The sequence below is a fragment of the Sarcophilus harrisii genome, chromosome 4, assembly GCF_902635505.1.
Source record: "Sarcophilus harrisii chromosome 4, mSarHar1.11, whole genome shotgun sequence".
NCBI classification, from domain to species: Eukaryota; Metazoa; Chordata; class Mammalia; order Dasyuromorphia; family Dasyuridae; genus Sarcophilus; species Sarcophilus harrisii.
Window position 1 is genome coordinate 359,274,659 of NC_045429.1, and position 27,354 is coordinate 359,302,012.

The window sequence follows — 27,354 nt, forward strand, 5'->3', positions numbered from 1 at the left end:
TCAATCCCTATGCTAAACATGGGAACTTTCTAGGCTAAGACTGGGGGTGGAAGTAGGAAGAGGAATCTGGAGAGAGTGGGGGTAAGCTGACTCAACCTGGGGAAAGCATATGCTCTCCTTCCCAGGTTAGTACACCCTGAGAAGCCATCTAATTCATCACATCAGGCACCCTGTCAGCCTCTATCTTTCATCCCTCTTGTGGTTGTGGCTTGTCAAGGGGAGGATGGAGGCTTTTTCCTTCAGCCTTCTCTCATATTCGATCATATCATTTAGAGCTATAAGGGAACCACAGAGATCTCCAAAGTCTCATGGATGGCAAGCCACAGAATCAGGGTTGGATTCAAACCTCGTTCCTCTTGCTCCAGACTCATTGATCCATCCCATGAGGATGCTGAGACAACTCCATTGGGTAGTAGGGACTTGAGCTGGGTATCAGAGTCCCCTACTTCTAGTCCTAGCTCTAGGCATGGATTCCATCTGTGACCCCAAACAAGCCAACTTCCCATCTTTGGGCTTCAGGTTCTTTCTATTTCTGAAATACTATGAAACCCCATGTCCAGATGGAGAAGCAGTTTTCCCTATTTCCTTGAACATCTTGAGTTACCAATGGACCACTGCTGGGGCTCGATGAATGACAAATATAGGATGAGCTCCAAGTGTTTGAACTAAGGTTGACCAGAGATCTCAAGAGAGGTTGCAAGCTAGCACCAGGACTGAAGAGAGTCCATTATAGCCTTGAATGTGTGTGCATGTACATGCATGAGCAAGTGAGTCCCATCTGGGCTGCCTGCCTATATCTGAGGGAAGAGACAGACTAAAGAGAAGACAATTGGATAGAGATATAGGTTAGCTCTTGTTAGATCTCCAGGATATCCTCCAAACTAGGTTAAGGCACAGGAGAGAGAATGAAGCAGAAGCAGAGATTGTCCTGGGTACCTTTTCACTATCATTGCATCATAATAGAACATTTCCATTTGGGAAGCCAGCGTTTTAATTCACCCTCTGACATTTACTGGGCTTGTGATTTCTCTCATTTGTAAAATGGAGATAATAATAAGTACATATCTACTTCACAAAGTTGTTGGGAGGAAAGTGTTATAGAAATTAGTTATTATTTGGTGAGGCAATCACCAAAGTGACTTGCTCAGGGTCACACAACTAGTAAACGTTAAATGCCTGAGACCAGATTTGGACTCAGGTTCTCCTGACTTCAAGGCTATTCTTACCATGCTCTTTCTCTTGGACACAGCTGTCTGTCTTTATTGTTTTCCCCCATATTACCTATTCCTCTTCCAGCCCCTTTCCACTTGTTTTCTCTCGATCTTTGTTTTCATATCTTTCTCCTGTGTCTCCATTTCTATCCCTTTTTTGATTTTTCCTTAGCACCCTTCCAAAGAGTTATGTTTAGAAGACTTCTTCCAAGGCATCTAGTCAGTCAGTCAATAAACATATCTGAGTGCCTACTACGTACCCACTAGGTACCAGGTGGCACAATGGATAGACTACTGGGCTTAGAATCAACAAGAGCTCAAATTAACTTCCAACATTTAACTGTGCCGCGCTGAACAAGTCACTTAACTTCTGTCTGTTTCCTCATCTGTATAAAAATAATAGAATCTACTTCCCATAATTGTTGTGAAGATCAAATGATGTAGACTTAGAATCAGCAAGATTTGAGTTCAAATTAACTTCTGACACCAACCCTGTCACCCTGAACAAGTCACTTAACTTCTACCTGCCTCTGTTTTCTCATCTGTATAATAAGAACAGGATCTACTTCCCATAGTTGTTGTGAAGATCAAATGATGTACTACTTGTATAGTATTTTACAAACCTCCAAGGACCATTATATGTGCTAACCTCGGTGCTAAGTGCTAGGCCTACAAAGAAATATAATAAATATTTCCTATTCTCAAGGAGCTTATGAGTCTTCTGGGGGAAACAACATGCAAACAACTACGTGCCTGCAAGATACAGGCAGGATATACTGGAGATTTAGCAACAGACAAGGAAACTAAGGGCCATAGCAGTGCATCAACTCAGCCAGCATGACGAAAGTAATAATTGGCAATTCTTGAATTTACACCTAGTGCTCTTTCTACTACATGCTGCCTGTCATAGCAGGGAACCTTTAAGCCCCCCTATCCTCCATTCTCACCTCAGCTCTGAGATCACAGATATTCCAGCCAGAATGAAGATCATCTTATTGTTCCTACTGACAAGTGCTCCACAGAGGAAGCTGTAAGCCCCCTTCAAGGAACTGGCCACATTCCTTGCAAAGAATTCTTCTTGTGATCATAGCTAAGACCTTTTTACTGCTGCTAGAGGCAACACAAAGAGACTAAGTCCTAGAGAAGAACCCAGATGCCCTGTCTCCCAGCTCTGGGAGAAGATGAGGACTCACCCTCTGGAGTATCCAGGCCAAATCCCAAAGGGAGGAAGTTCATCAGCAGGCAAGATCCCCAGAGCCAAGAGCTGGGTGCTGTCATTGTCTTGGCCCTGAGCCCACACCCAGCTCCAGCTTGGTGTTATCCAGCCTGGTAGGGATAGAGGTTGGGGGCAGGACATGCAAAAGAGTTGCCTGAGGGAAGCCTGAGAGATAGAGACACTGAGGGACTCAAAAGACAGGAGACAGAAAGACAGTGGAAAACCGTGCCAGAAATGAAGAAAATAATAAAAGTACTGAGAATCGATGAAAATGGAATTAAAGGAAATAATTCTGAGTGTGAGACAGAGAGACACAGAGACACAGACACACAGAGAGAAGCACAAGTCAGGGTTCAGTGGAGAAGAAATGAGTTAGGGCACAGGGAAGACCTTGATGGTGATGGTGCAGGGCTTCTTGTACCTCAGCCTGGAATTGTTCCTTCTGTGGAATCACTGAGGGACAGAGGCAAAGAAGTTGGACAGGCAGGGAACTGGAAACCCCCTGCTGGCCTCCAATTGTGGTCCTAAAGCCCATTGGTCTGAGGACAATGGGGTGGTGGTGGGGAGGTACCACTGCCCCCCCTTGCTTTACTTCCCTATCATCTCTCTCTTTCCAGTGAAGTCAAAATATTTAGCCTGACAACTGAGAGGGAGGAGGGTGCTACTGTGCATAGGGAACATGTCTGTTGGGAAAATAAGGCCAAAGGGCAGGGGTGAGGGGGGGTAAGATTTGGACTGGAGGCCAAAGAAAACATCCCAACCTCCAACTCACCCAGAAGGCGCCGCTTCTGACAGCGGCAGCAAAGAAACTCCAAGCTTATCTTGTAGCAAGAACTACTACACCTACAACAACAATGAATCATCCCTTCAGGTGGGGCTGAAGGAGTTGACACGGTGACAAGAGGAGAATCGGCAAGAGACAGAATGGAGAGGCAGCGAGAAAGAGGGGGCAGAGATCTGGTGTTCGGGACACTTCCGCACGAGAGACAGCATGAGCTGTCGGGGAGACGATGGAGGAGGGTCCGCGGGCGCGGGGCACCTCGGTTCCCTCCCAACCCCCAGCTTCCTTCAGTTGGGCGGAAAGCCTCCTTCCCCGAAGTTACCTCGGATTGATCAGAACGTAGATACCAAACCCGTAGGGCCCCGTTCCCTCGCGCCCAGCTTTGGGGAGTGCATGGAGAGGGGCAGAAACTGGGAAGGGAACCGATGTGTGATGCTTTGCAGGGCTGCCAGTTGGAGGGGAGGTGGGGGGAGGTAGTCAGAGACCTAGCCGGCGTTTCTGGAGGGGACAGGAGAGGCTGCTGGGCGAAAGCAGAGCTTGGCTTGGCTTGGCCCGGAGCTCCGGCCTTTCTGAAGAGCTAAGAGAAGACCTATTAATTTCTTCGCGTGGAAATCGATGCGCCTCTGTACGAACGGACGATTGATCCCTTTCCCTTCCCTGCCTTGCTTGCCTCGAAGTGTCGGGCCGGTCTTTCCAAGAGAGAGAACTGGCATCCTCCTCCTTGCCCCGGGACTGGCATCCCTCTTCTTGCCTCTACACCACTCGGCACATCCTGCAAGGGTCCCCTTTCTCTGCTGCGAAACAAGCATAGCACAGAGGGAGTAACGGCAAGAACCCCGGTTTGGAGCGTCAGAAGACGGGTTTGAGTTCTCGAACTATCATGCCTTAGCTTTGTGACCTTTCCTCTCCGAGCCTCAGTTTTCTCATGTGTAAAATAGTAATACACCGCCTCAGAAATATAGGAAAAGCATTTTAAAAATATTAAAATGCTTTGTGAATGAGAGCCAGAATACTGAGGTACTCTAGCACTTGGCACAGCACAATTATGGGCCTTAATGTTTCTTGACTGGATTCAGTAGTTTGTGTTTAGACACATACGTTTTATTTTTTGCATGTTAGAATGTGAGTTCCTTGAGAACAGGGGATTATTTTTGTTTCTCTTTGCATCCTCAGCCTTTATTTAACCCACCGCCTTGCATACAGTAAGAGCTTAATCAATGCTTGTCGATTGATTGACATGTTAAGAATACATGGAAAGGAAACATCCAAGACAGGAAATTTTGGATTCAAGTCTCACTTTCTGTGCTGCTGGCTGTGTGACTGGCCAACTCACTAACTTCTCGGAGCTCCCAGGTTACTCTATGCAAGACTATATATAAATAGATGTGTGTATACACACGCACACACATATATACACACGTGCATGTACAGGTATGTATGTATGCCGCAGGGGGTGGTGCTGATCTGTATTTGCAGAGGGAGTTTCCTCATCCGGGAGTTCTTAACAGAGATGAAATCACCTATGAAGTCCAGATTCTCATTCTAGTCTAAAAGCATAAACACACGCGCCTCTGGTGCCACCCGGTGGCTGCTCTAAGGAGCGCGAGGCAGACGCCCCTCCCCATGGAGATGCAGCTCCAGCCTGACGTCGGCCGACCGTTTTGGGGAGACCTTTTCCTCACCTCTGGCTTTCCCATTTTGGGGAAATACCTCCCTGGTTTTCCCGCATTCTCCTCCCAATTCCCGTTGCTCCCAGTTCTTTTTCTTTCTGTAAAGGGTCTTCGAGGTCATTTTAACCTGTGCTCCAAGTGATGAAATCCCGGGCGCCTCCCCCTCCGAAAGCCCCCGATGGCGTCCGTCCCTTAGGGAGCCCGGGCCTGGGATGATGACGGGGACGTTAGGTTTCCATCTCTTCTCAGCCCAGGGATGCCCGCGGAGCTTCAGAATGCAGCGGCATCCTGGGTGGGGAAGCAACAAGCTAGCTTCCAGCCTGGCTTATTAAGCAAAAAGGGCTAAGTCCCCAGAAAATCCATAGGAGTGCGCAGGTGGAGCGACCTCTGAAGGAATGATACCCCTGGAGGGGAGGACACAAGGGGAAAGGGCAAGAGCTGGGGGTGGGGTCTAGAAGAAGGGGCATGTAGGGAGGGGGTAAAGGGAAAAGGGGGAGAGGGCGGCAGCAGCTCGGTATACTGTGGGAGGGAGCAGGGGGGATGCCGAGAGGAGAGGTGGGATCCAGGAGCACCGAGGGGTGGGGAGGGAAGAAGGGGTACCGAAGGAGAAGGCAGGATCAAGAGAGAGGGAGGGGTTAGGAGAGAGAAAGGGGCTGAAGAATACTATGGGAAAACTGGGGGGCTGAGGGGTCACTTGGGGAGAAGGGCAGGGGCGGAGGGATAATGGGAAAGAGAGGAGAGGACTGGGGGCACTGAAAGAGGTGCAGGAGCTTGAGGAACACTGATGAAAGAGGCACAAGAGAAGGAAAAGGATTGGGGGGGTGGACATAAAGAGAGGGGGGAGGGCTGAGGAATACTCTTGGAGAGGAACAGAGGCTGGGAGATATTGGGGGAGAGGGGCAGAGCCAGCTCCTCCCCTTTAAGACGGCTGTCCCTTTAAAGCAGCCCCGTCCACATGTTGGGGGTGGGTGGGGGGAGGTTGGGCTGGGAGCAGCTGGGTGAGTGCAGTCAGGCTGGCCGAGGCAGTCAGGGGGAGATGCTCAGAGCCGGGAGGAGCGGGCAGCTTGGCAGGCAGGGCTGCCCCTGGGCCCTGCTAGCCTGGCTGCTTCTGGTGCCCTCGGGCATTGCCCACTGCCCCCATGCCTGCTGCCCCTTTGGCCCCTCAGGGCTGCTCTGCGTAAAGCCAGGAGCTCTCTCCAGCTTTGGCCTCCTGACAAGCTTGGAGAACCTGACAAGCTTGGAGAACCTGACGGAGCTGTGAGTGCCCACTGGGCATTAGGGATGGGCACTGGAGAGCTGAAACTGGGCAGGGGGCTGGGGGAGGTATGGGCTTGAAGCTTCCCTGGCAGGGTGGTGGGGCCCGCAGGTGGTCCCTGGTACTGAAGGGAAGAGAGACTAGAATTTCTTCCCCCTGTAATCCAGGGATCTGGGTGCTACCTTTCAAGCCTTACGGGCAAAGACTAGTGGCGTACTTTATGGGGGGTGATTTTTTTTTCTCCTACACCTTGGGACTTGCTTCTGGGAATTGCAGTGGGGAGCAGTGAGATTTTCTGACAACAGAATTTGTTAATTAAAATCATGCCCAGAAACAGTATTCTACTTTCCACCACCCTCACCCCCACTCCCCGGGAGGGGGGTTATCTGGAACTCAGGACTCCCAAGCCAGGCACAGGAAGCAATAAAGAGCAGAGGATGCTCTAAGAGCTAATACCCCAACCTCTGCCCCTCTTCCTTGGAATCCTCAGCTGCTGTTCCTCTTCCCAAGATTCTCTCTTCTCCCTTAGCAACTCTTTCTCTGTTTTCCTACTAACCCCTTTTAACCCCCTCCCTTTCTCTTCTCCCAATCCACTTCTCCTCTCTCCTGGTCTGTCCTTCTCTCTCAGTGCCCCTCTCAGTTTCCTGCCCTTTTCTCCTACTCTTCCCATATCTCCCTCTCCTCTTCCTCTGTATTCTTCTAATCCTCTCCCCCAGTGACTCCCCGAGCCCCTCCCCAGATGCTCTGCTCTTATGCTTTGGGCAGCTCCTGCTAATGCCAGCTTGTAGTTGGCCCTTTTCTTCCCCAGTGATGCTGCCCACAAAAGATGGGAAAGCTGGTTGTTTTGGTGGGAGAGGGTTCACACGTCTTGGTGGTTGGGGGATTGAAGGGACAGTGTCACCTCTCCACCCCACCTAGCTTGGAATCAGAGGGGCGCTTGTCTCCACCCCTTCCTCAGGAATGCCTTGTGTGGTTCCCATGACTTCTCTTGACAATGGTGAAGTGAAGGTTGTTACAGTGGGAGATGGATGTTCCCAGCCCTCTGCTTAATGTTCTCTGTCTGTCTGCATGTCTCTTTCATGCTCTCTCTCTGTCTCTCTCTCTCTCTCTGTCTCTCTGTCTCCCCCCCCCTTCCTCCCTCCCTCTGTGTCTGTTTCTGTGTTTGTTTCTCTGTCTGAATGTCTCTCTCATTCTCTCTCTCTCTCTTTCTGTGTATGTCTCTGTCTCTCTCTCTTTCTCTCTGTCTCTCTCTCTCTCTCTCTTTTTTTTCTCTCTCTCTGTCTCTGTCTCCCTCCTTCCCTCTGTGTTTGTTTCTCTGTCTGCCTCCCTCCCTCCTTTCTTTTTTTCTCTCTCATCTCTTTCTCTTTTTCTCTCTCCCTCTCCCTTCCTCTTTTCTCTGTCTCTTTCTCTCCCTTTCCCTGCTGCCCCCCATTATCATCTCCCAACCCTATATACTTAGCCTAGGGGGAAAACCAGGCAGCTGACAGAAAGTAATGCCCTGAGTGAGCTCACTAAAGAAATCTAAGGAGGAGGGAAGGAAGGCAGAGTTCTTTAGGTGCCTGCAGTAGCAGCAAATACACGCAATAGTAACTGACTGGAAAATACTCCATTTTTCTTTAACAGCTGCTGGGGACAGGGGTGGAGGGGGGCTGACTTGTCTATCCCATAGCATATAAGATATATAGTTTGATAATGTCCTGGTGTGATTGGGTGGAATGTAATTGAGTATTTTACAGTGACAATATAGTTTTTGGTATTTTATTTTACAGTTGGAGAGGAAAATTCCCTAGAATATGGGAGGGTGGGTTGAGAATGTCCTCTAGTATTATGTAGCATTGTAAGCACATGGAAAGTACCCTAACATGCTAGAAGATGCCCAGATACCTGAAGTGACAAGCAAGAAAGCCCAATCGCAGTAATTATCTAGAAAATTCTAGGGTATTTGGGGGTAGCTCTCCATAAGGGTGAAGGAGTGAAGGGGAGAGAAGGAAATGAAATCTTGTACCTAGACTCTTCTTCAACATCATATTTACTATCCTACATCTCCAATCAAGGGTGGAAGAGAGAAGAAAGGGAGTCATTATACCCAGGACTCACAGAATTATAGAACCTAGGATGTAAGGCTCAAAAGGTCTCTTAAAGATGAGCTAGTCAAATACCCCCATTCTACAGATTAGAAAACTGAGGAGCAGAGAAAGGAAACAAGAGGTAGAATTCAGGACATGAACCCAATCCTGACCCTAGGACACTCCCTTAAACCTTCACAAGGGGAATCCCAGGTTTCTAGGTCCTCATCACTTTAGACAAGGAACCCCCATGGCGGTTTTCTACCCAACCCATCGATTTCTAATCAGTTTATCCAGATAGGGATGGAAAAGGGTTTGGGGCTGCAGGGATGATGTTTGTGGAGACTGGAGTTTCTCCCTCAGAAAAGCTAGAGGTATCGAGGGGCAGAACTCCTGGTTTCCCTGGCAGAGTTAATAATGGGTTGATATTGTTGGGAATAAACAAAAAAAATACAAGAAAAAGTGAATTAGGGGCCTCCTAGCACATGCTGCCTGGCAACCCCATTCTGTCTGGCTATCCCCCGCTGCCCTCCGCCTCTGTTTCTGGGCCCCGACTTTTCTCTGAATGCCGGGCAGGGGCTGGTGAGGTAGAAAAGGGATTGAGGTGTCTGGGCATCTAGCCAGGGGCAAGCGAGAAATGCACTGAGGTGTGTGTGTGTGTGTGTGTGTGTGTGTGTGTGTGTGTGCGCGCGTGCACCCGCGCGCACATGGGGGGCTGGAGGATGGGGCCGGGGGCCAGGGATACTGACAGAGGGGGGGGCTCAAGAGAGAGAGGGAAGGGCAAGGGCTTGGGGAATGAGGCGTAAAATAGGAAAATCCTGGGGAGGAAAGCAAGGGAGACGTGACACGAGAGAAATATTTGGGGGAGATGGGAGTGGGGGAAACATGAAGGCAGAAGGGGAGTAATGTGGAGAGCTACTGGGGAAGAGGAGACAGTTCTGGGCTCTTCTCACCCCCATCCTCTTCCTCCTTTGAGGAAAGGAAGGGTGGAGGATGTTGTCTGAGGGTGAGGAAGGATTCTGAGAATAACCACCCCCAGGCCTCAGGGTAGAGTGACTCAGGGGCTTATGATGAGATTAGGATTTCTCTGGAATTGACCACAGTGAGTTCCCAGGACCCTCTCAGGGTGGGGTAGGGGGAAGAGGGATTGCGGAAGGTTGGCACCTGGACTCCGGTTTCCTTTGGTTGTCTTCCTCTCCTCCTCTAACCTTTCAAAGAGATTAACTCTTTACTTTTCTTCTCAGTTTCCCTGAGCCTGTTGTTTTATTCCATCTCCCCTTTCCTCCCCTTTGTCTCTCCCTACAGCTGGGCTCTATTGAGGGGCAGAGGGAAGGGACAATCGGGGCATTGGGTAACAGGCTCACCCTCTTCCTCACTAATCCCATCAACCACTAGGGACTTGTTGCACCCGGAAGGGTATCAGAAGAGCCTGGTTCAATGGAAAAACCCTTGGCGCTGCAGGCAGAAGAGAATTGGGTTCAAATCTCTCTGACACTAGCTACCTCCTCACCTTTCTCTGCCCCAGGCACTGATCTGCATTAACAGAGAGCCCCAGGCTGGAATTCATATTCCAATGGAGAAAGTTTAGCTTCAATCCCGTTCTTCCCTCACAGAAGTACAATTTTGCTGCCCCTCCCCAATTTTTATTTTGCTTATTCCCAACAACATCAACCCATTATTTCTGCTAGGGAAACCAGGAGTTCTGCCATCCAGTACCTCTAGCTTTTCTGAGGGAGAAACTCCAGAGTGTGGAGATTGCAGCCCCAACCCTTTTCCATCCCTCTCTGTATAAACTGATTAGAAATCAATGGGTTGGGTAGAAAAACATGGAACCTCAAATAACACTTATTAGAGAGATATCATGGAAGATCAGATAAAAGAAACTGGTCTCACAAATTAAAACAAATCATGGGTTCGAATTCTGGTTTAGACACATTCTGACTGAGCAACTTGAGCAAGTCACTTAGCCTCTAAATGTTGTGTGCATTTAGCCTCTAAAACTAGAGTTGGTAGGACAAGTGCCAATCTTTATTGGCAGAGAATGTTGACTCACTCCTAATTCTTCATGCCAAGGCAATCACAGATCTGGTCCAAAAAATGATTCTTGCCCTCCCTAGAGAGAGGTAGTACGGCGTAATGGATAGTGAACCAGCCTTGGTGCCTGTGTCTGAGTCTTACCTCTGACACATACGAACTGTGGGACTAGGGGCGAGTTACTTTAAGCAGAAAAATACTAGGTTAAGAAACGAGACTGGACCTTTCTGGTATTGATTAACTCATGAGTCTTGTCCCTATGCTTAAAAACGATATCTTCATATCTGTGGGGACACAAATGAGCAGACTTGGGGGAATACCTGGAGAAATTCTATGAGAGCTTCATGTGCACGTGGGCAGGTGTGTTAAATTAACTGGGTAAGAGGGATGTATAAGCACGCAGGAGGATGTTGAAACTTGAAGAGAGCAGTGTGTTGGGAGAGGGTAAAGGAGCACAGAGCTACAAGAGATGACTAAGCTGGGAGCTATGCTCTCGAAAGAGGGGTTGAGGGCTTTCCATCCGAGGAACTGAACCTATGGGTGCCTGGGAGTGAAGCACCTATAGGAATCCGTGTAGAAGAGGAGGAGCAGGCAAGATTTCTTTCCAAAGGGCCAGGCCACTCTGATTCTCATTGGCCACCAGTAGATCCCAGGCCAAGCCCCATTTGGTCATTGTTTGGGTCCTGATCAACTCAGATTGAATATAAATAGCAATCATTTCTGCTTTGGCCAGAAACCCTCCCAGATTCATTCATTCATTCATTCGTTCGTTTGTTTATTTAGATTTTTCTTTTTTGCACTAAATAAAAGAGGAGATTCTTTACCTCACTTGCTACAGCCTTAATCACTGAATGGTCAAACTGAGACCTGGTGAGGACCTTAGCTTAGAAAGGCCCAAATCTCTCATTTCATCCAAGGTCATCTTGATTTATGTCCTTCCACGTGACCCAAATGCTCTGGAGGGGAAAGTGAGGCAGGTGACCTTGCCCAGCCCTCCCTGACTTAAATCCAATTCACCTGTGCAAGCCATTGAATCCCCTTCCTGATGTCATGGACCTCTTCAAAAATGAAGGAAAAACAAAACAAACAAGAGAGGAAGACTGTTCATTTGAAAGAGAGAGATCTTAATTCTGCTATTTTTTCTTTTTCCCCACAGCCATATTGAGAACCAGAAGGACTTGAAGCATCTGGCCCTGTCTGACCTGAGCTTCCTGAGAGAGCTGAGGAACCTGTGAGGGGAGGGATGGGGAGGAAGGGTTGGGGCTCCACAGAGAGGGAGGAGGGGGTGAGGGGCTGGTCAGGGAGCAGACAGGAGGAGCTGGAGTGCTGACAAAGGCAGTCGGGCATCCCCTGGGTGGAACTAACCCTGAATTGTCTCCCACAGCACCATTGTACACAGTGGTCTCCAATCGGTGGCTCCAGATGCCTTTCACTTCACCCCTCGGCTGAGCAGATTGTGAGTAGAACCTTACTTAGGTCCTCCTGGAAGGGAGGCTTGAAGAAGGATGACTTTGGCCTTTTAACAGGCCTTCAGCTCTGAGTGGAAAAGGCCAGCTGTAGTCTTCAGTCAAGCCCATTCCTCTGCTTCTGTCCTGAATGACCCCTCTAAGTGGTGCCTCTTCATTCCTTTCAGAGGGGGAAGTCCCTGAAATTCCCCCCTGCCCGCCCATCAGTTTCAAGTCTTTGTTGAATTCAATTCCCATTTTCCAGCTTTTAGCTGTAGCATCAACTCCCAAGTGGGTCCTTCCACACAGCTTTTCTTTGCGAGCTAATTGTTAGGTCTTTAGGTTGAGGGAGAAGAAAGAGGTAAAGATAGGTCTCCGAACCCCCAGGCTGGGAATTTTGGTCTCTCTTCCAAATGGGGAAAGTGCCATTTATGCCCCAAGGCATATGTGAGGGAGGTCATAGAAAATTCTCTGCTACCAGCATCCTTCACCGTGAGCTTCCTTCTGTAAGAGAACCAGCCAGGACATTCCCACTGTATTCCAGTAAAGAGATGCTCCAAGGGGCAGCTAGGTGGTCCAGTGGATAGAGCACCAGCCCTGAAGTCAGGAGGACCTGAGTTCAAATTTGATCTCAGACACTTAATATTTCCTGACCGTGTGACCCTGGGCAAGTCACTGAACCCTAATTGCCTCAGAAAAAATAAAATGAATAATAATAATAAATAAATGAAAGAAATGCTCCAGGTGGGAAGCTGAGCCTGAGACCCAGACCTCTCTCCACAGATGCTTCTTAACAAGGAGGATAGTTTGAGGACAGAGATATTGATACCCCTTGAGATTTGAGGTGTCATAGAGAAATCACAGAGGAAGGTGCAGTTTGGCTGTCCCCCTCCCTACTCAGAAAATTCTCTATGGATTTTGCTGAGGCTGTGTGCGTGTGTGTGAGAGAGAGAGAAAAAGAGAGAGAGAGAGACAGAGAGAGAGAGAGAGAGAGAGAGAGAGAGACAGAGACAGAGACAGAGACAGAGAGACAGGGAGAGACAGAGACAGAGAGAGACAGAGACAGAGAGAGAGAGAGACAAAGAGAGAAAGATACAGAGAAAGAGACAGAGAGAGAGAGAGAGAGGCAGAGAGAAAGAGAGGCAGAGATAGACAGAGAGAGAGAGAGACAGAGAGAGAGAAAAAGAGAGAGAGAAAGAAAGAAAGAAAGAAAGAAAACTGTTTCTCCAGCCCTGGTCTTCCTCTAAAGTTTCAGAGGCTTTGAAGGGAAACTCCATAAGATCTGTCTTATCCTCCCCTCTGCAGGATTGAGCATCAGACAGGTGGAGAAAGGGGGATGGGGAATGTGATAAAGCTCTCAGAAGTCCAAGACGGAGGAAAGGAGGGATGTGTATATTGGGGGAAGCTGAAGAATGCTTCAAGTTTCTTAGTGCAAAGGTTTTTTGGGGGGGGCACCTAGATGTTCTCTCTCTTTCCCCCTCCCCATCTGGTCCCTGACAGTGGGGTGAGGGAAGGAGGAGCACAGATGGACCCCCTCCTGTCCACCCCCCAGCTGTGCCCTCAGCACTTTGCCAGCTGGGGCCAGGTGGGGGAGGGGGAGCCGGCTGTTCCCTCAGATCCCCCCTTCCCTGGGGTCCAGGGGAGGGAGTGAAGGGGGGTTTAACCCTGGAGGTGCTGGTCAGAAGAGTAGGACTCTCCTAACACAGAAGTTGTTTCTTAAAGTGCCTGAATTTGAGGGAGATGGGCTAAGGGAGAAGGGGAGGAAGAGAGCAGCCAGGAAAAAATTTACATTTAGAGAAGTCTCAGAAGGGCAACTAGGAGTAAGATTTCTCTCTTTCCTACAGGAATCTTTCTTCCAATGCACTGAACTCACTTTCTTGGAAAACTGTTCAGGGCCTTCCCCTGCAGGAACTGTGAGTACTGGGGCTTGACTGGCAGCTTATCAGAAAAAGGTTATATGTAAATGTGGGAGAGGGAGCGGGGTGGACTGGTGGGTGGCAGGTATTGCTGCTTACGTGGGACTTACTTGGCATATGATTATGAGTTCCCAGTCAGGGACCTGGGGTTGGGGGCTGTATGTGGGGTATTCACCAGGATGCCTGTTGCCAGCCAGTGACTGTGACTCACTCTAGGTGGGTCTCTGTGACTTGCTGTGTAGCTCCCAAGTCCATAGTAGTGTCCTGTAGATAATGGAGGCCCTCCTGAGAGCCTTCCTGCTCAGGACTGGAGGATAGTTGGGGAGGGTCATTTACAATGAACAAATATTTCCTACTGTGGGTAGTGCTCTGGGCTAGGACTCGGTGCTTCAGAGATTGCATTGTTTAGATAAAACATAGTCCCTACCATGTAAGGTTTTTGTAGTTAGTGGGAGGCTGATATACCAACTGAGAAAAAATTTTCTTTTCTTTTATTGGATGATTTCACTGGTATGAGAATGAGGCAACTCAAGCAGAGCAGATAATAACCTGTTCTGAAACTTAGTATTTTTTTTAAAAATTAAATTAAATTTTATTTTTAGGTTCAAATTCTCTCTCCCTCCCACTTCCACTGAGAAAACAAGAAAAAACAAACTAATACAAACATAGATACTATACTCAATCAAAACAAATTCTTCGTTGTTCATTCCCAGAACGATCTATACTTCAATCTGCCCTCTGAATTCATCATCTGACTATTGGGGGTGGGCAGCTTGGGTATCCCCATTGTTTAGTTTAGTGCCTGGCACATAACGGGTGATACTTAATAAATATTTACTGATTGACTGATTAAAGAGTTTCCTGGGGACACAAATTTTTTTAAATGAAATAGTTCCTATCCTCAAGGAGCTTACATTCTATTGGGAGTTGGGGAATAATAACATGTACATATTTAAGTATGTGTCCAAAACTAGGGCAATGTGATTTGAGAGACCAGAAAAGTCCTCATAGAGGGGAGGTTGACCTTGAGCAGAGATGTGAAGGAAACTAAGGATTTTCTGAGGTGGAGTCATGGGAAGAGAGCGGGGAGATGGGAGGGACCAAGTGAGAAGGTCAGTTTGGATGGGAAACAGAGTGAATGAATCAATCAGTCAATTGATTAACATTTATTAAGCACTTACTGTGAACCAATCACTAGGGATAAAAAAAGGAGGCAAAAGACAAATCCTGCCCTCAGAGTTTATAATTTAAAGAGGGAGATAACACGTAAAAAATATGTACAAACAAACTATATACAGAATATAGAGAAAATAATTAACAGAGTGAAGGCATAAGAAGTAAGAGAGGAAGGGAAGGCTTCCATTAAAAGATGAGATTTTAGTTGGAATTTAAAAGAATCCAGAGAAGTCACCAGGCAGAGCTGAATGAGGGAGAGCACTCTTGACACTAGACAGCTCAAGCAAATGTCCAGAGCCAGGAGATGGAGTGTTGAAATGAAGAGAATTGTAAAATAAACCTGGTAAAGTAATTGGGAACCAGGTTATAAAGGATAGGAAATAGGAGCTTGTAAATCATCCTATATGGGCAGCTTTATGTGGCTCGGACCAGGAGGATTTGAGTTCAAATGTAGTTGCAGATACTTGTTAGCTCTGAGTCCCTGAGCAAGTCGCTTAATCCTGATTGCCTCAGTTTCATCATCTGTGAAATGAACTGGTAAAGGAAATGATAAAGGCAAAGAAAATCCCAAATGGGATTGGGAAGAGTCAGACATCAGACATGACCAAGCCACAACTTTATCCTATCAGTCAAAGTTTCTTTCTTTCTTTTTTTTTTTCCTAGTCAGGGGGCAAAGTTTATTGAAAGTAATTGTAATGCCATTACAAAGTGAACTGAATTGTAGGGGAATTCAACAGAGAAATGGAAGGGAGGAGATATATTTATCCAGCTTTCAATCACAGATATGCTAATTCTATGACCCCCTTCTCTCATCTCTAGTCACTGTCCTTAGAAGCCCTGACCTGGCTCAAAATTCTGGTGGTAACAAATACATGAGGGATTTGAGATGATTCTTATTCTTACCAATGATTTTGTCATGGGCAGTTTTGTGGCTCAGGGGATAGAATACTGGGCCTGCAGTCAGGAAGATTCATCTTACTGAATTTAAATCTGGCCTCAGACATTTCCTAGCTCTGAACTCCCTTCACCTTATTTGCCTCAGTTTCCTCATCTGTAAAATGAGCTGGAGAAGGAAATGGCAAATCATTCTAGTATCTTTGCCAAGAAAACCCCAAATGGGGTTATGAAGAGTTGGATATGACTGAACAACAGCAACAGTGTATTTATCTCAAACATCCAATTATCATCTTCCTACTCTCTAGGGAAGGATAGTCTCTTGGGAGCCATTAGCTCCTCATCCCTTCTCCTCCTCCATTTCATGACCTCCAGGAAATAGCTTTAAAAATGGAAGATCATCTTGCTAACTATTTAATTTTAAAGTTAAGGAAACTGAGGCCGGGAGAGACTTTTTTGAAGATCATGTAAGTGAAATAGCAAGACATAGGATTAATATTCAGTTCTCGACCAAGGCTGTGTCTTGACTCCAAATTCAATATTCTTTCCATGGTACCATTCTTCCTTCAGAAAGATTAGTTTTTGCTGATGTCTAAACTCATTTCCTATTGCTCGACAGCATGATGTTCCTAAAACACAAATTTGATCATATCATTTAACTATCTGAAAATTTCAATGGCTCCTTAATGTCTATATAACATATCCAATCTAGTCTGATGTTTCACCATCTGGGATCCTGTCTACCTTTTCATTTTATATTACTCCCTTTCTTGTGCTCTGTGTTTCAGGAAACCTGACCTGCTAGCTGTTCCCCTTACATCTATGTATATGATTCTGAAGCCAGGAGCTTTGTATTCAAATCCTGGCTCAGATATTTATTTAGCTGGGAGACCCTAGGAAATCACAACCTTCCTGGGTTCTAGTTTCTTCATCTATAAAATGGAGATGATAATTGTACCACTTATCTTGCAGGTTTGTGGTGAGAATCAAAAAAGACAACAAGTATAAAGTATTTTGTGAACCTTCAAGGGCGATATTCTGTTGCTCAGTCATTTTCAGCCATGTCCAATTCTCTGTGATCCCTTTTGGGGTTCACTCAGACGTCTTCCTCCAATATCTCCTCTTTTACTCTCAAATGAAGAAGTGACTCTTCCTAACAAAGTAAATCCCTGTGCACCCTTGGGGATGTCCATTCATCTTTCCTAGCAGATTATCTTTACCACCACTTTCCAGTCTTCAGTCTCTCCCTCTCTACTACCTGCCAACATTCCCGTGTCTTTCCCATCCTTAGAAAACCTCTCACTTGGCTAATTTATCCCTGCTACCTCTCCTCCCCTTCGTGGCTGAACTCTTTGAAAAAGCCTCCACAATTTGTGACTCCACTTTCTTTACTCTCACTTGATTCTAAACTCTCAGCAATCCAGCTTCCATCATCATCATTTAACTGAAACTACACTCTTGAAAACTGCCAGGGATTGATTGTCAATTGGGTGGGGTGGGGACAGGGGCAGCTTGATGATGCAGTGGATAGAATACTGGTGCTGGACTCAGAAGGATCTGAGTTCAAATCTGACCTCACACACTTCCTAGCTGTGTGACCCTGGGCAAGCTGTTTCACCCGAAATGTCTCCAAAAAACAAAAACAAAAAACCAAATCTAATGACTTTTCTCAATTGTCATCCTTCTTGACCTATCTGAAAAGTAATAGTCACCATCTCCCTGTGAATGTTCTTTCTTCTCTTAGTTTTATGATTCTGGTTTCTCCTAGTTTTCCTCCTACCTATCTGACTATTCCTTCCCAGTCTTCTTGGATAGATCATCTTTCAGGTAGTGTATTAGCATGACCATCTAACAGTGGGTGACCTTCAAGGCCCTCCGTGATCTCATTTGGTGATTTTATCACCTTCCATAGGCTCAATCATCATCTCTAGATAGATGATTCCCAAATCTCTCTCTATATATAATCCTAGTTTCTCTCCCAAGCTCCAGCTCTGTCACCAACTGTCTTGTGGATCTCTAGACCTGAATGTCCCATTGGCATCTCAAACATTAACATATGCAAAACAGAATTTATCTTTCCCCCCAGCCTCTCCCTCTTCCCAACTTTTCTGTTACTGTTGGGGGTGTTACCAGCTTCCCAGTGACTTTGGTTGACAACCTCAAATGTTGGTTTTGACCAAGGAGTCCCTCTCATCCCACACAGCCAATTAAGCAAATATTTTGAAGTGTCTATTACATACAAGACACTGTGCTAGTCATCAAGGATTCAAAAATAAAAACAGTCCCTGACCTCAAAGAACTTACGTTCTCCTGGGAGGAAGCAATAAGAGCAGAATTAAGTAAAAATGATTTATATTCAAAGTAATGAAAAAGTGGTTTTACTTTTTCACTTTGGTTGATTAAGGGTTCACTCTCATCCTACTGTCAATTTAATCATTTCCACCTTCATAAAGTCTCTTATATATTTCCCCTTCTCTCTACTCACATAGCTACAACAGTCTTATTTTAGCTTCTCCTGTCTGAATTATTGTAAGAGGGTTTCTCATTGGTCTCCCTGTCCTCAAGTTTCTCCCACTCTAAATCATCCTTTTTCTTTTTCCTTCCTTCCTTCCTTCTTTCCTTCCTTCCTTCCTTCCTTCTTTGCTTCCTTCCTTCCTTCCTTCTTTGCTTCCTTCCTTCCTTCCTTCCTTCCTTCCTTCCTTCCTTCCTTCCTTCCTTCCTTCCTTCCTTCCTTTCTTCCCTCTCTCCCCTCTTCCTTCTCTCCATCCCTCAGTCTGCACAGGAAATCTTATCTTTGTCATTTTCTTTGATGAAATGATCTGGTGTTTCTGTGGTTTGTTCTTTGACCCATCAGTTCTTTAAGATTAAGACATTTAATCTCCAATGAATTTTTAATTCTTTCTTAAAAGTCCTTTATCAAATATATTTTTATTTCATGGTGGTTAGTAAAGATGTGTTTAATATTTCTGCTTTTCTTCGATTGTTTGTGAGGTTTTTATGCCCCATGCTCCATTTTGGTAAAATTGCTGTATGCAGCTGAGAAATATATTCATTCCTTTCTATTTTCATTCACTAATAATCAGAGGTTTATCACATATAAATATGCTAATGTGCTTAGCACAGTATCTGCCATATAGTAAGTTTTTGATAAATATTTTTCTTTTGACTTTACTTTTCTTAAATTATGTTGAGGTTGCTAATATATTCTCTTTCTTTTTTTGCTACATTTGTCTAAATCTGAGAGAAGTACATTGAGGACTCTCACTATTATAGTTTTAGTATTTCTTCCCACAACTAACTTAATTTTTCTTTAAGCATTTAGATGCTATACCATTTGATGCATGTGTTTTACATATTGATGTTATGGTACTTTTAAGTACCATGTGGGTTTCTTATTTATCTCTTTTAACCAAGTTTTTTTTTTTTTTTTTTTTGCTTTTTTGCTTTTTACTTGTCTGAAGTCATGATTTTTTTTGAATGTAGTTTAAACTTCATGGATTTTGCTCTTACTCCTTTTGAATCAATTTGAATCTTTATGTTTCAAATATCTTTATGTTAAAGAAAATAAGTGTTGGATTCTGCTGTTTAATCCATTTTGCTATCTTCTGTTTTATGAATGAATTCATTAAATGTAATAAACATAGAATGGCCTCTTCTTTGGAATTTTAATTTTTTTAGGGTCTTTTTCAGAAGGTGTTCGATGAATTCTTTCAATGTCTATTTTGCCTTCTGATTCTATTACCTCTGGGCAGTTCTCTTTGATGATTTCCTGTAAAATAGTATCTAGGCTCTTTTTTCATCATAACAGAATGGGCTCTTCAACAAATACTCATGCCTTTTCTCTCAGGATTCTGACTGGAAACCCCCTGAACTGTTCCTGTGCTCTTCAATGGCTGCAGCGCTGGGAGGACAAAGGGCTGGCCAAACTGGGGTTTCCATGCCAGGAGCCGGCTGCCATCATGCCCAATGACAGCTGTGGTAGGTGGATTTGGAAGAGAGAGATGAGTCTCTGGAGTTGGTGGGTTGGATCTGAGTTTAGAGGGACACCTTTGGTGCTGGGGAGCCAGGTTCTCTAAGAAGGTCAGCAACAGTTTAGGAGTGAGAGGACAAGCTTTGTCCCTAATTTGATAATCTCTCTTTTCTATGTACCACTCCCTGGTGTAGGAAAGCCCCTGCTGAAGATTGAGCTGTCCAGTGCTACAGTGAATGTAGGGGACAACGTGACACTGAATTGCCAGATGGAGAGCCAGGGACGGAGCTGGGCTGGCTGGAACATTGAAGAGCTATCTGAGTTTGCCACTGTGGTGGTAAGAGATGGAAACAAAGAAAGCATCAAGAAATAGAAATAGAGAGTTGGGACAGAGGTACTCAAATAGGCTCAGAAATAGGAGACAGAGGAGTCAGAAGCATGGAGATAAATATGGAGAGAATGAAAAGAAAGACTCCTTCATACCCTGGAACCCAAGCAATCAATCAGTCACTATTTATTAAGCACCTATAAGTGCCTAGACCATGCTAAGTGGTAGGGAACAAAAAGACCTGGTGGAACTTGGGGTTCACTCCATGGGTGGCAGAGTAGAATAGAGCAAAAAACACTCATGTGCACCCCAGCACCCCAAGTCTCGTCTCTGAGGTCCTTTGTGGATCCTAAGTGCTATGAAGGATAATATGCTCATATAGAAGGTGATTTCTTGGCTTCCTTAGCCATTCCTAGTAGTACTCAGTGTTCTGGTGCAGCAAGAAACTGTTTATTCCCACAGTGATGTTAAAGAACACAATGGATTGAGAATCAAAAGACCAGCTTCCACGTGCTACCATCACTTGTGAGACTTTGGGAAAATCAGTTTAATCCATCTTGATCTCAGTTTTCTCATCTGCAAAATGAAAGGGTGTACCAGATGTTCTCTATCAGTCCAAAACCCATGTTTCTATGAGTAATTTTAAGAATAATATATTCTAAAGAATTATAATCACAATTTGCATTTGTTTTGTGCTCTGTGGTTCAATAGGCTCTTTTATATATGTTATTTTATAGGAAGACAGAGTTAGTGAAGCAGTAGAAATATTATCAAATATAGTCAGGAATTGTGACTTCAAATCCTGGCACTTGTCATTTACTGGTTATGTAATATGTCACTTTATATCTTTGAGTCTCAGTTTCTCCATCTGTAAAACTGGAATTATAATGCTTGTAAACTTCCCTGATGGGGTATTTAAGGGGAAAGTATTTTATTTGTCTTAAAGTACTATGAAAATGTCTGTTGATTCTTCCTGTTTCTTATAAAAGCCCTATGAGGTAGGTTGTTATTGTTCACCTGTTTGAATTGTGCCTGATTTCATGACCACATCTGGGGTTTTTTAGCAAAGATATTGAGTGGTTTGTCGTTTCCCTTTCAAGCTTATTATGATGATTTAACTTACCCAGAATCACATAGCTAGTGAAAGTCTGAAGTTGGACTTGAATTCAGTTCTTCTTGACTCCAGGCCCAGTGTTCTATTTACTGCACCACCTACCTGTGAGGCTGGTACATGGGAGGAAATAATTCTTATTTTTATTAAGGAAACTAAGATAGCTATAGTGATCTACCCAAGATTTTATAGCTAACTCATGAAGGATCCAACCTGGAATTCACTGGCATGGAAGAATTTGGACTAAGAAGACCTAGATTCTATTCTCGGGTCTTTTTGACTTTGGTCAAGACACTAGATCTGTCAAAAGGGGATGGGAATTTGGACTGGATTTGGACGGGTTTCAAACCCTATCTCTATGCTTACTACCTGTGTGACCTTGAACAAGTCATCATCATCATCAGAATGATAATAATCATAGGTAAACAGCATTTATATGACATTTTAAAGTTTACAGAGAACTTTACAAATATCTCATTGATCTTCACAACAATCTTGGGAGGTAGGCACTATTATTATCCCCATTTTATACCTGAAGAAATAGAGGCAGACAGAGATTAAGTGATTTGCCCGAAGCTGTATAGCCACTAAGTATCCAATTTAGGATTTGAACTGAATCTTCCTGAATCCAGCTCTAGAACTTTTATCTTATCTGTAAAATGAGAGATTGGACTTTTTGGTTTCTGAGTTCCTTTCAGGTCTGTAGTTGTGATCCTTTGATTTCTAAGGTCCCCTTCCAGTTCCAGGTTTTAATCTATGATCCTATAAATTCACATTTCTCAGTTCAGAGTCAGCTCCTGATTTCCCCCTTTAGATCTCCTTCTCTAATACCTTGCAACTCTCTTATTAGTATCATACATTAAATTTTAATTATTTTTTCTGTAGCTGCAGAATCCTTGGCAAAGTCTTGCTTTAGAACAGCCATAGAACCATAGAATGAAGAAACTGAGTTACAGAAGAAAGAAGTGAATTTTAGCCACCATATCTGGGACCTATGCTATTTTTTTTACTGGTGTCTGGCTCAAATATTCTGGCTTCAAATGCTTGGTACTTACCCTAGGTCTGACTTCCTCTCCTAAGGAGCTGTCTTCCTATTTAGTCAACTATAGGATCATAGATTCAGAATTGGAAGGGACTTTTTTTAGAGGTTAATTAGTCAACAGATTCATTTTGGCATTTCAGCAACCGAGATCCAGAGAGGTCAATGGATTTTCCCATTTTACTTCCCAGGTTGTAAATGGCAGTCAAGATTCCATTCTTGATTCTGGTTTCATCTCTAGAGTAATTCTATGGAATGATAAAAATCTCAAAATTGAAATAGTGCTATGCTGGCAAATATTTAACAAACAGCTCTTTGAAAAAAATATATGCTTTTAAGTTTATTGCCCATTATTAATGTTTTCTTTATCATTTTCTAGATAATAAAATAGTAAGTCTAGCTTTGTAGCATCTAATGATTTCTGAGATATAAATGCTCATACTAAAAATTTAATTATTGCTGCTTGCGAGCCAGTGTAAACTGGCTCCAGCACACTCTTGGTTGACAGGGTCTCCAGAGATCATGTAATACAATTCATATCTTAAGAACATCTTTGTAAGATCTCTAACCATCTCTATATCATCTTAGCCCTTGGCTTGAAGAATTACAGTAAGGAGCAAGTCACAAGCTGCCCTTCCACTTTAGAATAGCTCCATAATTATTAGAAAATTAAGGTTTTTCAAGCCTAAATACGCATCTGTCCAACGTCTATCCATCTCTCCTGTTTTGCCCTCTGGGACTAAGAAGAGCAATTCTAATTCATCATTCATATGGCAATGCTCCAGATGTTTGAAGACAACCATCATGTCCTCTCTAGGTTTTCTCTTCTATAGATTAAATAATTGTAGATTGTTGAAGCAATCCTTTGGACATACTATAGTGTATTGGTGGCCTTCCTAAAATGTTGTAGCTATAATAATACAGATATTACACATGTTTTCCGACCAGGACAGAGTAAAATGAGACTATCAACTGTCTATTCCTGGACACTATCCCCCTCTTAAAGTGATTAAGATTATTTTTTTCCTAGCTGCCATTCTATGTTACTGATTGAGCTTGCAATTTTCTAAAATTCAGAGATCTTTTTCAGATAAATCTTTCCCTATCTCTGCTATCATGAACTTGTTAAGCTGATTTCTTGAACCTAAGGGCAAGACTTTAACATTTATACTTTTTTAGTTTCATCTTACTAGATTCACCCCAATATTTGAGCCTGTTAATCTTTTTGGATCATGCCTATTGATCAGTCTTGGTTGGTTGTTGTCTTTCCAAAATGATATCACTATGTTGTAGTCAAGGGATAATGTGGCTGTTTGTGGCTGATCAGACCAATAGGAGCTCAGAAGGCTCTGCCACAGGTCAGGCAAAAATGCTCCATAAGAACACATATCCAAAAATGTGCCACCCATCCCTTTATCCATGCTGGTAATAAACATAAAATCAAGCATAGATCCATGGGGCATTCTCTAAAGACTTCAATACAAGTTGACATTGAAATGTTAGGGATTAGTTTTGGGGTCTGATGACTGTTTTCAACTTTGAAATTGTGTCACTCTGTGAAATGGCCAGGCAGAAAGGCAATCAAATCAGGGATGAAGGACAGGGGGCTGATTCTCACAATGAATCTAGGACCTAGATGAAATCCTCCCTCTACCAGGAATCCATGACTTAAGTCAACTACAAATACATCCAACTACTCTCAGCTAGCCCACATCTAGCTTGAGGGATTTTATCAAATCCTAAAATCTAAGCAAAATATGTTTAAACCATTTTACTTGTCTAGGGACCTGCCAAGCAATTGCACTAACAAAAGGAAATGTGTTTAGTCTAGCCAGATTCATTCTTGATTAAGGTAGGATGACCCTTTGTGATCCCTACTCCTTCACGTTCACCAACCATTTCTTTAATTAATATGTTCCAGAGTTTTGCCAGAAACCAAAGCCGATCTCACCACCTTATAATTTAAAGATGATTATATTCAGTTTAAAAAAAATTCAAGACATTATTTGCCCATCACCAATCTTGTGTTATCTCTTCATTTATCCATGATACTGCAAAATTAATTTGCAGTTACATCTTGCAGTTATTTCAGCGTAATGGGATATATTTCATTTGACCTTGATGATTTGAATTCATTAAGGACAGCTGGATTTAGTTTTAGAGTTGAAAAGAACCTTAGAAACTCTCTAATCCAGGCCCCTTAGTCATTTTTGTTCCGCCTTTTCCCATTCAATGTTCATTCTTTTTGGCAGAAAAAAAATCAAGTAAAATCAGAATTGAGTGATCTTACCTTCTCTCTAACATCATGAGACTGAAAATGCAGCCACTTTGAGTAATCATCCTAATCTTTATTGCATTCTAAATTTTTCCCCAATATCAGTTTTTAAAAAATCAAACATTTATATTGTCCTTGGTTTTCCTCATTATCCTCAACAAATTCTAATCTTGACCACTTCTGGCATTGTTCCTAGCAAGTACTTACTAGGTCTCTACTATATGTCAGACACTGTGCTATGAAGCACAGAAGATAAAGAGACAAAAAAGAAACCCTTTTCCCTCAAGGAGCTTATATCCTATTAGAGAAGCACATGAATGCCTATTTACAAAATAATTATGGGGGAAAAAGTACAAGCTAGTGGGGGAAGTAGGAAGGATCAAGAAAGGCCTCAGGAAGGGCAACTGGGTGGTACCCACTGTCTTTGGAGTTAGGAGGATCTAAGTTCAAATCCAGCCTCAGACAGTAATGTGATTATGGATAAGTCACTTATTTTCTTTCTTTCTTTCTTTCTTTTTTTTTTTTTTTTTTTTTTTTTTTAAGATCTCTCTAATACCTGCCCTTGTTCTTTCCTGAAGTCTGAGCTATTTGGTAAGATCTCTCCTCAAATATTAGTATTTTTAGTTTTTCTTGCATTTTAACCATGTTTTGTGCATTTCTGTATGGACATTTGAGGTCATAGGTTTTATTACCATCTTGTTTCTTAGATTTTGTATCTTATGAAAGTTTGAGTACCTCTAGTGCTATTCTTCTTATATTGATGCTATTATCTATGGCATCTAGCTTGCTGGATATATGTTGGCAATGTTCTCCCTTTGCTTTCTTTTTTAATTTAAATCACTCTTTATTAGATTTGCAAGACTCCAGGCAAATTCATTCTTACATTAGTGCTTGTCAGGTATACTTCGTCCTTGACCAGGAGCCTGTCATTCCTGTATTTTGTATCATGGTCCAGAAATTCAAATCTCATTCTCAGATAATATCTTCTTAACTATTTATTTTCCAAATCCGCCTTTCACTTTTAAACCTTTTGCCTTTAATGGGTATTATTTCATGCCCCTGAGTTTCTTGCCCAAGACTTAGAGATATTTAACAATGCTTTCTAGATTCCTTATCAGTATCATTTGGGCCCATATGAATCATTAGGAATGGATTAACAATTCTTGAAAGGTCTTCTGTCATGTCTTGGATATATCTCTGGGAATGGTTTTTATCTATCACTCAATGGCACCAGCAGGTCCACACTGTTATTTCTTTTAAGGAAAAGCATGATCTGTTCGTCAGGAGCTTCATCTCTCTTATTCTTTGGGAAAAGTCTCATCTGTTCTTTAGCTCAAAATGTTCGCTGGACTATCTTCCCTTTTTCCTGGTTTGACCTTCAACCTCCCTTTAACACAGGTCAAAATTTTCCTCTCTGTCTCCAGATCCTTTTCCTTTCTTTGTTTTCTTGTTAAAGTCCTTCTTCTATTGTTAAGGAACATCTCATTCTCCCTTATAATTTGAAGAATGGAGAGAGATTTACTTCTTTACCTCCTCTTTTTTATACAGGCAAACCTGAATTTTTAGTATAGATGATAACCACTTGGGTATATCCAAAGTCACACTGAGCACACACTTGACCAAGGCCACTGCAGAATTTTCCTCTGATGTCCATCCTTATTGTAAACTAGATCCCCAGTTATTTATTATCCTTGGTGATAATTCCCCTGGAAAATTCTAACCCATCTATTGCTATATTAATAAAGTAAAAAGTGCTAGACTGAGAGAGAGAGGAAGTCTGAAAACCTGACTCCTTGTCCTGGCCATTAACTCTGCGTGTCATTTCCTTGCCTTAACTTTAATTTCCTCTGCTGGGAAAATGAAAGGCTCGGACTCAATGTTCTCTAAGGATCTGACATTCTGTGCCCTAAGTTGCTTTCTAATGCTGGCTTTTTCTGCTGTTCGGTCTTTCCCAGATCTAACATTCTGTGTTCTGACTTTTTCTTAAACTCTCTGCCAACTCTATCAACCAATGCTCTAATGTCCTTTCAAGATCTAATATTTTGTGCTTTATGGTCTAATAACATATGGTCAGAGGTCCCTCCTTGCTCTATTGGCCTGTGATTCTGGGAAGTCACAGAATCATAGAATTTTGGAGTAAGAAGGACATCTGGTTCAACTCATACCTGAAGAAGGATTTCCTTTGTGATATATCTAACAGATCAAATGGCCATCCAGCCTTTGTTTGAAGACTTCCAGAGATGGGGAGCCCACAGCCTCCCTAGGGAGTCCACTTTACTCTTGAGTTGCTCCAATTTTTAATCCATATAATACTTAAGTCAAATCTAAATCCTCCCCTTTGCAATTTTTACCCATTGTTTTTAGTTTTGCCCTCTAGGGTCAAGCAGAAAAAGCTAGACCATCTTCCTCATGACTACTTTTTAGTCCTTGAATATAGCTGTCCTTGCAGTGTAGTCAAAAGAGCATTTACTTTTAAGTTAAAAAAGTGGGCCAATCAAAACAAATCGATTGACTTCTTTGGGCCTCAGCTTTCTCATCTGTAAAATGAGGATAAAAATACTTGCGATGTGATGGCCCCCCCAAAAAATTATGAAATACTGCTCCATGCAAAGGTTTGATGCTTAATGCTGCAGAACATTAAAAAGCTTAGGTAAGATTTAATCCTTGTCCTGATGGAGTTTACAGTATAGTAGGAGACTAAGACACTAATACAGAGAATTAAACATGCAATAACTTCCTCATAGGGTCATTCTAAGAAAAATGCTTTGTAAACCTCAAGACAGGCAAATGCTGAAACCAATTAAAATAGAATTCCAGAACCTATTGTGAAATTTTCAGTGTGAGTTTTTGCGCCATAAGCAAATCTATAAATCAGGTCTTGACTTATTTTGTTGATTGTCTACATTTGAGAAAATATTAATTAATTTAAACTTAATTAATTAAATTAATTAAACTTAACAGTGTATT

The 27,354-nt window shown here is 43.4% G+C and overlaps 2 protein-coding genes across 2 annotated transcripts in view; one reads left to right on the plus strand and one right to left on the minus strand.

Annotated features, from left to right (window-relative positions):
• INSRR (insulin receptor related receptor) overlaps window positions 1–2,943 on the minus strand; it is a 28,934-nt gene extending 25,991 nt beyond the window's left edge. The window contains exon 1 of the mRNA XM_003768141.2: window positions 2,405–2,943. Coding sequence (XP_003768189.1) covers window positions 2,405–2,489 — 85 coding nt within the window. The 5' untranslated portion in view covers window positions 2,490–2,943. The remainder of the gene's footprint in view (window positions 1–2,404) is intronic.
• Window positions 2,944–5,840: 2,897 nt separating this feature from the next.
• The window catches only part of NTRK1 (neurotrophic receptor tyrosine kinase 1), a 36,349-nt gene continuing 14,835 nt past the window's right edge, over window positions 5,841–27,354 (plus strand). Inside the window, exons 1-6 of the mRNA XM_031966798.1 lie at window positions 5,841–6,135; window positions 11,390–11,464; window positions 11,618–11,689; window positions 13,523–13,591; window positions 19,512–19,642; window positions 19,829–19,971. Coding sequence (XP_031822658.1) covers window positions 5,915–6,135; window positions 11,390–11,464; window positions 11,618–11,689; window positions 13,523–13,591; window positions 19,512–19,642; window positions 19,829–19,971 — 711 coding nt within the window. The 5' untranslated portion in view covers window positions 5,841–5,914. The remainder of the gene's footprint in view (window positions 6,136–11,389; window positions 11,465–11,617; window positions 11,690–13,522; window positions 13,592–19,511; window positions 19,643–19,828; window positions 19,972–27,354) is intronic.